Below are 13,512 nucleotides of genomic sequence, written 5' to 3' on the forward strand. Positions count from 1 at the left end.
AAGGCCTCGGGATGTTTCGTCTCAAGGCTGTTTCTGGTGTTGTACATTCTGTCCAATGCGGTCTTTCTCAAAAGACTAAGAAAATTTGGCATGTCCACTACGACTTTCACCAACCTTTACGGATGCACCATAGAAAGCATTCTTTCTGGTTGCATCGCAGCTTGGTGTGGCTCCTGCTGTGCCCAAGACCGCAATGAACTACAAAATGTTGTGAATGTAGCTCAATCCATCACGCAAACCAGCCTCCCATCCCATTAACTGCCTACATTTCCTGCTGCCTCAGCAAAGCAGCCAGCATAATTAAGGACCCCGTGCACTCTGGACATTCTCTCTTCCACCTTCGTCCATTGGGAAAAAGATACAAAAGTCTGAGGACCAACCGACTCAAGAACAGCTTCTTCCCTGCTGCTGACAGGCTTGAATAGATCTACCTCACATTAAGTTGATCTTTTTCTATGCCCTAGCTATGACTGTAACACTACATTCTGCACTCTCTCCTTTCCTTCTCTATGAATGGTGTGCTTTGTCAGTACAGTGCACAAGAAACAATATGCCAATACATGTGACAATAATAAATCAAATCAAATCAAATCAGATTAAAATGAATGGTGGAGCATGCTCAAAGGACCAAATAGCCTACTCCTGCCCCTAATTTCTGTGTTTCTGTGATGGAGAACCTGGTGGGACAGAGGCAAGAATGCTACCCATTGAACCACAGTTAACAGCTGCAGAGTTCTTTTTTTCAGAGAACAACAGCAGTATATCCACCAGTTGTACAGAGACTGGGCAATAATGGGGTTTGATGATTTTTCAGGGGGGCGGTTTCTTTCAATAATCTTTAGGTCAAAGATTTGCAGTTTTTCCCAGACAATGAGACAGGTAGGTCAAAGTACAAGAGTTGCATATACATTTCTGAATGCGTGTATATTATTCACGTCTTACCATTCAATATAATACAAGCTCACGGGGTATTTGCATTTGCTTCAGTCAAGTTCCACCGTGACAAAGTATTAGACAAGTAAGTCACGCGGGCGTTTATTTGACACCTGTGTTATGCATGCATGTCCCAGGTAATATTTTCACTGATCTACAACTTACGTTCAAATTTGATATTTCTTAAATTTTCAGGAAGTTCATGCAGTGCAACTTTTAGCCACTCGTCCAGCTGTTTAGCAAACTTGCGAATCACCTGTGTCAAACTGAAATGAGAAATAAAGGGAATAAGTTAATCAAGTCCTATAGGATATTCTCACACTAAAACATTTTGCGTTTAAATTTAACCTTTAATATAGTGGAACATTACTAATATGTTACACTTCAGAACTCACACATTGCTACAGATTAAAATAATTTTCTCTTCTCTTGGGGCGACATGAAGGCACAGTGGTTAGCACTGCTGCTTCACAGTGCCAGGGACCCGGGTTCAATGCCCGGCTTGGTTCACTGTCTGTGTGGTGTTTGCATGTTCTCCTCATGTCTCCGTGGGTTTCCTCCGGGTGCTCCGGTTTCCACCCACAATCCGAAAGACATACTGGTTAGGTGTATTGGCCATGCTAAATTCTCCCTCAGTACCCAAACAGATGCTAGAGTGTGGCGAGTAGGGGATTTTCACAGTAACTTCATTGCAGTGTTAATGTAAGCCTATTTGTGACACTAATAAATAAAGTTGTAATATGTGACACTCTAGACCTCACACATTTCTACAGATTTAATATAATCTTCTCTTTGCAAAAAGAGGAAGCAAGTCAGTCACTGACTTGAACAATCACATACAGACCTAGACTTCCGTAAGTGGGAATCTAATGTAAACCTAATCATCACCATTATCAACCAATATTGGTGTTAACCAGTTGGTTAGATTAGGTGGATTGGCCATGCTAAATTGCCACTTAGTGTCAGGGGTACTTGTTGGGTTAATGCATGGGGTCATGGGAATAGGGCCTGGGTGGGATTGTGGTCGGTGCAGACTTGATGCACCTAATGGTCTCCTTCTGCACTGTGAGGATTCTATGATTCTAACCAATCTTTCTCTTTAAAGATGGTGCAGTGCATTTCCAATCCTTTCTGTTCTCTTTACTTCATTGGCATTCAGGATTGTACAGTGGCAAGGGGCAGCTTTTCATTTGTGATTTTTCATGTGATGAGTTCCTAATCTGGGGCATGTTGCAAGTTCATTGCTTGGAAAGGGAGAATCAGATGCTGGTTGCAAGAAGAACATCCTAAACCGTTGAGAAGTTGTTAATTTAATGATTGTCAGCTCTGACTCAATGGCTGTGAGTTAGAGTGTGTTAGGTTCGAGTTCCACTCCAGACACCAGCTGATATTCCCAGTACAGCACCGAGAGAGCACTGCACAATGGGAAGGTCAGTACTGAGGGAGGTCTACATTGTCGAAGGGTCAGCACTGAGAGAGTGCTGTACTGCCAGAGGGTGAGTACTGAGGGAGTGCCACACTGTCAGAGGGTCAGCGCTGAGGAAGTGCCGCACTGTCAGAGGGTCAGTACTGACAGAGTGCTGCACTGTTACAGGGTCAGTGCTGAGGGAGTGCTGTATTGTCAGAGGGTCAGTGCTGAGGGAGTGCTGTATTGTCAGAGGGTCAGTGTTGAGGGAGTGCTCATTGTCAGAGGGTCAGTGTTGAGAGAGTGCTGCACTGTCAGAGGGTCAGTGTTGAGGGAGCACGGCACTGTCAGAGCGTCAGTGTTAAGGGAGTGCTGCACTGTTAGAAGGTCAATACTGAAGGAGTGTTGCACTGTTGGAGCGTAGTATTGAGGGAGCACTGCACTTTCAGAGGAGCAGCATTGAGGGAATGTTGCATTATTGGAGATGCCGTCTTTCCAATGGGACATTAAATTGAAGTCCTATCTGATCTCTCACGTAGATATGAAAGTTCCTATAGTATTATTTTGAAGACGGGGTCGGAATTCAAAGATCAATCTCATATTAAACAGTTTAATTTGCAGCTGTAGCAAAGTGTGACATGTGGAATGCATAAGAAACAACTACGTAAAGGCATTTATAAAGTAATTAATTGTTGCCAGATTAACTTGATGTGAAACACTATCACAAACTAACCTTCAGGTGTATTATTCATTGGTTTAGGTTCAATAGTTACAAGAATTGCTGCTCCTTCTAACTCTCAATGGGACCATTGTGACCTGTTGGGAGGAATGGACCCTCCAGGCAATAGTCTCACAGTATTTGGAGAATGGATTTCTAATATAAAAACACTAAAGTGTATACACACGCCTGCACAATCATGGTTTAGGAAAGCAACAAAAATAGAAACATTACAGGATAAACCGAGTCTCATTGGATTTTACCCAAGATTTTTCCAAACTCTGGGAATAAATTATGGAATGAAAGTAAATATTTGCCAGAGTGTAAAACTAGTGGATCAATCACCCATCAGAGGCTGGCCCTGATTTTACTGTCCATTGACTTCGATGGGAGCTAATAAGGTGGTTTTTTTTAATTCATTCGTGAGACATGGGCGTCACTGGCTGGCCAGCATTTATTGCCCATCCCTAGTTGCCCTTGGAGGGCAGTTGAGAGTCAACCACATTGCTGTGGCTCATATGTAGGCCAGACCAAATAAGAGTGGCAGATTTCTTTCCCAAAAAGACATTAGTGAACCAGATGGGTTTCATGATTGTCAGTACATTCTTAATTCCAAATTTTTTTATATATTGAATTCAAATTCCACCATTTACCAAGGTGGGATTTGAACCTGGGCCCCCAGAACATTAGCCAAGTTTTTGGATTAATAGTCTAGCAATAATACCACTAGGCCATCGAAAAACTGCAGCAGGTGACGGTGCAGAGGGACCTCGGGGTCCTTGTGCATGAGTCGCAAAAACCCAGCCTGCAGGTGCAGCAGGTGGTCAGGAAGGCAAATGGGATGCTGGCCTTTATAGCGAGGGGGATTAAATATAAAAGTAGGGAGGTCTTGCTGCAGCTGTATAGGGCATTGGTGAGGCCGCAGCTGGAGTACTGTGTGCAGTTTTGCACGCCGCACCTGCGCAAAGATATTTTGGCCTTGGAGGGAGTGCAGAGGAGGTTTAGTAGGCTGATACCGGAGTTGAGGGGGTTGAGCTATGAGGAGAGGCTGAATAAACTAGGTTTGTACTCGTTAGAGTTTAGAAGAATGAGGGGAGACCTCATTGAGACATATAAGATGATGAATGGGATGGATAGGATAGAGGTGGAGAGACTCTTCCTGCTCAAAAAAGACAGTAAGACTAGGGGGCACAGCCTCAAGACAAAGGGGGTGCGGTTTAGAACGGAGTTGAGGAGGAACTTCTTCACTCAAAGGGTGGTGAGTCTCTGGAATTCTCTGCCCATTGAAGTGGTGGAGGCTGCCTCGCTAAATATTTTTAAGACGCAGGTTGATGGGTTTTTGATAAGAGAGGGGATTAAGGGTTATGGGGAGAGGGCGGGAAAGTGGAACTGAGTCACGACAGATCAGCCATGATCTTATTGAATGGCGGGGCAGGCTCGAAGGGCTAGATGGCCTACTCCTGCTCCTATTTCTTATGTTCTTATGTTCTTATAATGGTGGATGTAAGGCAGGAAAGTTGCCTGACTGGTGGAGTGTGTAAAAGACAACCGTACCACTGTCCCTTGCACACCTTGGCAGGAGTTGGACTTCCCCTTGCTTGGAGTCTGATATTGGAGATGCTGTAGATATGGATGATGGTTTGACCAACCTGTCTGGTAATGCCTGTAGAACAGTGGGCATCAAAACCCCGGAGATTGCCTTGTACAATATGGAATCACAAACACCCACAATGTTCACAACAGTGGTGGAGCCCAGGACTGGGAGCATGTGCGGAGGCATTCCTTGCCAGAAATGTAGAAGAAAACTCTGAACCTGGTTCACACAGGGAAGGAGAAGAAAAGAGTTTATAAATGTGGTGTTGGCCCTGAATTAGCAGATGAGAATTAGGCTCAGAGGAGTATACTTACCTCATCGAAATTTGCCCTGATCACTGTGTCTAGGATTCTCTGACAGTGAGTTCGATACATCATGATGAAGGTGGAAACCTAGAAATCAAAAAGGGTGAAAAAGTCTAATAATATTCACAAACACCAAACTTTGTCCAATGTTATATCATAGTTTCATGATTTTTTGCAACTGTAAGGCAAACTTTGACACCAAGGGATTGTGTAAACCATGGATTATTAGGTAAGATTCTCACCATAGAGTCTGAAAGATGTGGATTTTCAATTCCCATTTCAAGGGTTTCACAATTTATAACCGCATAGAATAACCGCACAATCGCATAGAAACATTCTGTTCCATGTTTTTATGCGGTTATTGGATAGGCACATGGAACACACAGAATGATAGGGAGTGGGATAGCTTGATCTTGGGTTTGGACATAGCTCGGCACAGCATCAAGGGCCAAAGGGCCTGTGCTGTGCTGTACTGTTCTATGCTTCTATGTTTCTATAATATTGTCATGCCATAAAAACCCTGTTTTTTAAAAGATTACATTAAAAGAAAATGAATATCTGGGTGGTTTTCATTGTTCACACAAAGCCAAAGGGCAGTCACCCTTTCCCAGATCCTCAACATAAAGCCTTGCTTCTTTTCCAAGACATGTTCTTATCCCACAACAATACCCCTTACCACTGACTATAATTCATCCCATCTATTCATTCTGTACTTCAAAACAGAACTATCTAAAGCAATGCTACAATTATTAATGCAATGCTACAATGACTTATGCAATCGTACAATGACTAATGCAATGGAACAATGACTAATGCAACACTCCAATGATTAATGCAAGACAATAATGATACATTCACTAATGCAATGTTATAATTACTAATGCAATGCTATACTAACTAATGAGCAGCTGTAATTATAGGCTGCATTTCTCAACCTTCCCAAAACTAGGGGCCATAAATAGAAGATTAGTAATTGAAGTGACCAATTGTTGTATACTATGTTGTATTTAAGGAATCCATTTCCTATTGAAACTGTGTGTTCTTGACTGGTTAAACCTGAGCGCAAACTCAGAGAGAGCTGTCAAAGAGTTGAAAGCGTGGAGTGGACATTTTAAAGCAATGTGAATAATACCTGTCACACACATAGCAACTAGTGCCATCGCCACATAGCTTAGAGATGTATAATATAAAAGTCATGTGCCAGAATATGGAACTGCCTGTGTCATAGAATAGTTGGTGTGAACAGCTTGTCTGTTTATATGGAAACAAGGCAAACACATGGCGGAGAAAGAAACAGAAAGAGATGCTGGGGAGATGAATTGACGGGTGGGAGGAGAATAGTGTGCAGCAGAAACACCAGCATGATCCAGTTGGGCCGAATGGTCTGTATCCCTGGTGTATATTGGATGTAATTCTACATTTAACTTTTCCATGTGCCCAGTCTCTGATGGATAGCAAGGGGGCAGCTCCTGAATTCTCATTAAAAGCTACACTGTTCTGTTTGCAAAAAGGCTGCGCAGTTTTTGTCCCTCGCATTTTATCTCTGAGACAAGGATGAGCCACATTTAATTTGTGCATCGGCGTGAAGCAGAGCAGAGAATGGACCAGTCACTCATTGCGTGTTTACCTTCTCCTCCGAGAGGCTCGCTGGCAGATTTAGGTCTTTGACATTTGGAAACTCTGGCAGCAAGGTGCCCAGCTTGGAGCGTGGTGAGTACGCCACTGTCTGCTTTGCCACTTCTTTCTTCCCCGTCTCATTTACCCAGGCAGCACCCTTCTTGGAATACATCACATCGTAATACGGGGAGCTCTCCTTCACAGCTATCCCATAATAATGGTACCTGTTAAAGGCACACACACACACCAGGGTTACCAAGACAGAATCAGATAACAGGTTCTCTAAATTCTCTAAAAACCAGTCCATTGGATGGCTCTGACAAGGAGCCAGCAAAGGGCATGATGGGCTGAATGGCCCCCTTCTGATTCTGTTTATATAGTCAGAGCCAAGAGTGCCAATGGGACTTCAACTGCCCAGGAAGAGGAAAGGAGAAATCATCTTTCATTATTTTGCAACTTTCTAGATGAGATCCCTGCAATTTTGGAATGAACTCTTTCCAGGCATTGATGCAATGTCCAGTCCCCAGGTTAAATGGCCAAGTAAAATCACTGCTGATATTAAAGTTAAAGTTTATCTATTAGTCACAAGTATGCTTACATCAACATTGCAATCAAGTTACTGTGAAAACCAACCAATTGTAACCTTGCTTCTCTTCATTAGTGCATTTCCTCATCTATGTTCCTCACAGTAAGAGGCCAGGATCAGGGGCTAACTCTCCAGAGACACTTTTTGGATAAATCCTTACACAATCTCCCAGTGGAATATTGCATTGATCTGGAACTCACCGCCCCAGTCAAGGACAGTAGCCTGTAATAGTGAGTCTGAAATGAATGGAGATGCTGTGTGTTAAGAACATAAGAACATAAGAAGTAGGAGCAGGAGTAGGCCATCTAGCCTTTTGAGTCTGCCCCGCCATTCAATAAGATCATGGCTGATCTGAAGTGGCTCAGTTCCACTTTTCCAATTTCTCCCCATAACCCTTAATTCCCTTATCTGCCAAAAACCTATCCACCCGTGACTTAAATATATTTAGCGAGGTAGCCTCCACCACTTCAATGGGCAGAGAATTCCAGAGATTCACCACCCTTTGAGTGAAGAAGTTCCTCCTCAACTCCGTTCTAAACTGCCCCTCCCTTATCTTGAGGCTGTGCCCTCTAGTCCTGCTGTCCTTTCTGAGCGGGAAGAATCTCTCTACCTCTACCCTACCCATCCCTTTCATTATCTTATACGTCTCTATAAGATCCCCCCTCATCCTTCTAAACTCCAACAAGTACAGACCCAGTCTATTTAGTCTCTCTTCATAGTCCAACCCCCTCATCTCCGGTATCAGCCTAGTGAACCTCCTCTGCATTCCCTCCAAGGCCAAAATATCCTTGCGAAAGTGCGGTGACCAAAACTGCACACAATACTCCAGCTGCGGCCTCACCAGTGCCCTGTACAGTTGCAGCAAGACCTCCCTGCTTTTATATTCTATCCCCCTCGCTATGAAGGCCAGCATCCCATTTGCCTTCTTGATCACCTGCTGCACCTGCAGACTGGGTTTTTGCGACTCATGCACAAGGACCCCCAGGTCCCTCTGCACCGTAGCATGTTGCAGCTTTTCGCCCTTTAAATAGTAATCCCTCCTACTATTATTCCTGCCAAAGTGGATAACCTCACACTTGCTAACATTGTACTCCATCTGCCAGGTCCTTGCCCACTCACTCAGCCTATCTAGATCCCTCTGCAGACTTTCCACACCCTCCGCACAATTTGCTTTTCCATTTATCTTTGTGTCATCAGCAAATTTCGTCACCCTACACTCAGCCCCCTCCTCCAGATCATCTATATAAATGGTAAACAGCTGAGGCCCCAGCACCAATCCCTGTGGCACTCCACTAGTTACCAACCGCCAATCAGAATAGCACCCATTGATACCAACTCTCTGCCTCCTATTAGAGAACATAGACAACTCTCTGCCTCCTATTAGACAACAACAGCATAACTGCTCTCCAACTCAATACTAATCATCTAACATTCGAATTAAGGTAAAACAGAAGTATGGTTGGATTGTGTGAGATTGTCGTGGAGATTCTGCCATGAACAGCCAACATAGCCCGGAGTGAAACACCAAACAGGTTTTAATCTGTTCCCATCAATACCTATGAGCAGAAAGAAGCATAGGAACAGAAGGAGGCCATTCAGCCCTGTGACTCTGCTTCACCATTCAGTGAGATCATGGCTGATCATCTAACATGTTTGTTAATGTAGCTTGACACTCAAATGATGCTTTTTACCCTTTGGGGAACAGTGGGGAGAAGGTGGTGAAAGGATTCCTGAATTGATTATCTGCTCATTGAACCTCGTTATGAATGTTCCTTCTGTGGCCAACAAGTCCCAGTGTTGGACTTGAACCTGGGGTTTCTGGTTCAGAGGTAGGGGGTGCTACCTCTGCTCCAAAAGGCTTCCTATCCATCTAACTGCATATGCTTCATATTCCTTTATACCTTTGCATAACAAAATGTGATCAATTTAAAATTAATAAGGTAGCTAATTATCTATTACTGTTTGCAGAAGAAAGTTTCAAAATTCTATCACCCGTTTGTGAGTGGAGGTGTTTCCTAAATTCACTCCTCAACAAAACTGCCTCTATTTTTTCCATTATGCTACTTAGGCTATACTCCCCAAGCAATGGAAATAATTTATATCTATCTATCCTATCTGTTCCCCATAATATCTTGAAATATTTGATCAAATCACCCTTTAACCTTCTCAATTCCCTAGTGTAACCTCCCCTTGAAAATTAACATACTGTTCCTAAGATGTACTACTCAGAACTGCTCCCAGTAATTCCAGGTGTGATCTAACCAGGGCTTTGTAATAGCTGCAGCATGATTTTATGATCTAGGTATGGAATGATAAATTGAATGATCTTGGTGTGTACCCAATCTGGCAGCAATATATCCATGGAAACCAGTCTATGACCACTGTTGATTTGTCTTTCATTAATGTTGGACAGGGGGCAGAAGTGTAAAGTTGACATGAATCTTGAGAGTAACATGTGCATTTATGCTGCAAGTTTACCATGGGTGGCAAGTGACAGGCCAGTATTCAACTAGCCGGGAAATCCCATGCCCAGAATCTCACTCTCTTTCGTTCAACAGTGGAACTACTTGGATCAAAATGTGTCCAACCCCAAAGGAAACATTTCACTCCTTCATGCTTGAGCAGCCAGTCCCTCGCTGGGGAGAGGGAAAGCTCCATCCTTTAGATATAGGAGCACGTCACCACCTTCTCAAAGACGATTAGAGGTGGGAAAGAATTTTTAAGAAGGGCTAATGGCTCCATGAATGAGAAAATCATGACCACTGATGTGTTTTGCATATATTTCTGGACACTAAAACTCAGCTCACATCATGGGGTCAGGTAAAGGGACAATACCATATATCTGGTCTGTTTACACCTCTTGGCTGAAAACCTATCTCTGGTCTCTTGACAGTCCTTGTTATAAACCGGTCCTTTAAAATTTAGATTCCACTCTTCTGTTAGGAGAAAGCTAACACAAATGTGGGCACATCTCTCCTCCAACAGTTAGAATGTTGACATGTTATGGAACGAGGGAGGGGCCATTGTCTAAACATTTAACTTGAAGGTGGACAGACTTTGTAAGCCAGGTTCAATACAACGTGGGATTTATATTGTGAGGCGGTGTGACACCACTCCCTCAGAAGTCAACCTGTTTCACTCCAGGTGAATTTAGCTAGTCACCAGTGGTAAACTTGCAGCATGCACATGTCACTCTCATGTCAACTTTACACTTCTGCCCCCTATCCAACATTAATGAAGGACAAACCAACACTGGTCATAGACTGGTTCCCAAGGGGATATTGCTGCCAGATTGGTTACACACCAAGATCATTCGATTTATCATCTCATTCCTAGATCACTAGATTAGTTGCCATGCCTACTAGGATCTCAATGGACATCGCTTTGATGCTAAGCCAAGCTAGAGACTTGCTCAAAACACCATCAGGACCTTGTGACCATGAAGCTCCTGGTATTGCATTTCCAAATCCTTCTCATCATTCTGACTCACTTGGACCAACTCAAGCCGAGACGAGGGAAATTCCATTTGTCCATAATTGTTATAGACAGTAGCATAAAAAGGAATCTAATATCTGAACAAATTCTAGGACTCTGGCCTTCAGGGCTTTTGTTTAGGTTGAAATTATCCTAAAACATGGGTCTTTAAAGAATAGTGTCTAAAACACTAGAACACTCAAACACTAGGGCGACACGGTGGCACAATGGTTAGCACTGCTGCCTCACAGTTCCAGGGACCTGGGTTCAATTCCTGGCTTGAGTCACTGTCTGTGTGGAATTTGCATGTTCTCCCTGTGTCTGTGTGGGTTTCCTCCAGGTGCTCCAGTTTCCTCCCACAGTCCAATGATGTTCTGGTTAGGGTGCATTGGCCATGCTAAGTTCTCCCTCAGTGTACCCGAACAGGTGCCAGAGGAGAGTTTCACAGTAACTTCATTGCAGTATTAATGTAAGCCTACATGTGACTAATAAATAAATTTAAAAAGAAGAAACTTGTAGATGAGTCCTGCATTTTGTGTATTTCTGGAAGAGGCAATTTGAATATAATCTGGATTTCTCAAAACATCATCAACCATAGATACATTAATCAACAAAACCGTTGCACATAAAAATATTCCCCCATTTAACTTTCATCCTCTTGACTTTTGAAATTGTCACATGCACTAAACTCCTGCTCCTATTTCTTATGTTCTTATGTTCTCAGAGATCAGAAATTTCATTGGAACAGTTTTGACACTGTGGTCACTAAGACAGTGTTGTCGGTAGTACTCTGTGATAGTGGCTCACCTCCTGACATACAAAATCGATCCATCATCCAGTCAGGAACATGAATAAATTGACCACTTACCCTGGACACCAACACTAGTCAGGACGGAACAGCTTTGGCCAGTGCCCCTGTCCCTAAACTCAGCACCCACTTTCCTTCTATATTCCAAAGGTCAGGGGTCTGGTTACACCATGCCAAGATTATCAGGTTGTTTAGAGAGAAGGGATTACTGATGCACCATGACTCCAATGTGTACAATTTACAACATGCACTGCAGTAACTCACCAAGATTACACCAACAGATTTTCAATCAGTAAGGGAATTGAGGGTTATAGGGATAAGGCAGGAAAGTGTATTTGAGGATTCTCTCAGATCTGCCATGATCTTATTGAATAGTGGAGCAGACTTGATGGGCCGAATAGTCTACGTCTTATGGTCTTATGGTATTTGAGGATGTGCAAAAATTGAGGATGGCCTTAGCAGTGATGCCATGTCCCGAGAAGGTCAATAAATACCAATTCACCTGCCCTCAGCTGCAGTTTTCAGACTCTGATTTTGAGGACTCTCTCCTGGAGAACATAGAACATTACAGGCCCTTTGGCCCTCGATGTTGCGCTGACCAATGGAACCAATCTAATGACCCTCTCACCTAAACTATTCCAATAGGGAATAGTTTAGGTGAGAGGGATCTGTTCGAGGACCCTTGCTGTTTGTCATTTTCATAAATGACCTGGATGAGGAAGTGGAGGGATGGGTAAGTAAGTTCGCTGATGACACAAAGGTCGGTGGTGTTGTGGATGGTCTGGAGGGATGTCAAAAGTTGCAGCAGGACATAAATAGGATGCAGGACTGGGCGGAGAAGTGGCAGATGGACTTCAACGCGGATAAATGTGTAGTCATCCATTTTGGCAGAACCAACGGGATGAACGAGTACACTATCAAGGGCAAGAGTCTTAGTAGTGTTGAAGAGCAGAAGGATCTTGGGGTCCGGGTCCACAGGACTCTTAAACCGGCCTCGCAGGTGGAGGAGGTGGTCAAGAAGGCGTATGGTGTACTGGCCTTCATTAATCGAGGGATTGAGTTTAGGAGTCGGGAGGTAATGCTGCAACTTTATAAGACCCTTGTCAGGCCTCATTTGGAGTACTGTGCGCAGTTCTGGTCGCCTCACTATAGGAAAGACGTAGAAGCTATTGAAAGGGTACAGAGGAGATTTACAAGGATGTTGCCTGGACTGGGAGGCATGCCTTATGAAGTTAGGTTGAGGGAGCTGGGACTCTTTTCCCTGGAGAGACGAAGGTTGAGAGGCGACCTGATAGAAGTTTATAAAATGTTGAGAGGAATAGATAGAGTGGATTCTCAGAGGCTATTTCCCCGGGTTGAAATGGTCGCTACGAGAGGACACAGATTTAAAGTGCGGGGAGGGAAGTACAGAAGTGATGTTAGGGGTAAGTTTTTCACTCAGAGGGTGGTGAGTGAATGGAATCGGCTGCTGTCAGTGGTGGTGGAGGCGAACTCGCTCGGGTCTTTTAAAAGACTTCTGGATGAGTATATGGGGTTTAATGGGATTGGGGGTTATAGATAGGTCTATAGATTGGTAGGTGTTGATGTGTTCGGCGCAACTCGTGGGCCGAAGGGCCTGTTTGTGCTGTAGTGTTCTATGTTCTATTATCCATATGTCTATCCAATGGCCATTTGAATGCTCTTAAAGTTGGCAAGTCCACTACTGCTGCAGGCAGGGCATTGGGCATGGGACTGCAGAGAATTGTTCCTCAGAAATAAAAGCACACAGTATTGGAGGGGATTTTATGCCATATTTTGATTGTGGGTTAGGAGCCAAGAGACAACGAATAGGATACAACACCTACAGTGCAGAAGGAGGCCATTCGGCCCATTGCGTTTGCACCAACTCTCCAGCAGAGCATCTTACCCAGGCCCTATGCCTGTAAACCCACACATTTACCCCACTAAATCCCCCTACACATCTTGGGACACTAAGGGGCAATTTAGCATGGCCAATCAACTTATGCAGCACATCTTTGCACTGTGGGAGGAAATCGGAGCACCCAGAGGAAACTCACGCAGACACGGGAAGA

At 43.8% G+C, this 13,512-nt stretch overlaps 1 protein-coding gene across 1 annotated transcript in view; it reads right to left on the reverse strand.

The window, feature by feature from the left end:
- Positions 1–13,512, reverse strand: part of rfx4 (regulatory factor X, 4) — a 92,797-nt gene that overhangs the window by 49,029 nt on the left and 30,256 nt on the right. Inside the window, exons 6-9 of the mRNA XM_080191511.1 lie at positions 6,583–6,796; positions 4,965–5,042; positions 4,706–4,869; positions 1,099–1,199 (exon numbers count right to left, since the gene is read on the reverse strand). Of these exons, the coding sequence (XP_080047637.1) occupies positions 1,099–1,199; positions 4,706–4,869; positions 4,965–5,042; positions 6,583–6,796 (557 nt within the window). The remainder of the gene's footprint in view (positions 1–1,098; positions 1,200–4,705; positions 4,870–4,964; positions 5,043–6,582; positions 6,797–13,512) is intronic.

This window comes from Carcharhinus amblyrhynchos, chromosome 6 (assembly GCF_965287045.1).
Source record: "Carcharhinus amblyrhynchos chromosome 6, sCarAmb.v2.hapA, whole genome shotgun sequence".
Taxonomy (NCBI): domain Eukaryota; kingdom Metazoa; phylum Chordata; class Chondrichthyes; order Carcharhiniformes; family Carcharhinidae; genus Carcharhinus; species Carcharhinus amblyrhynchos.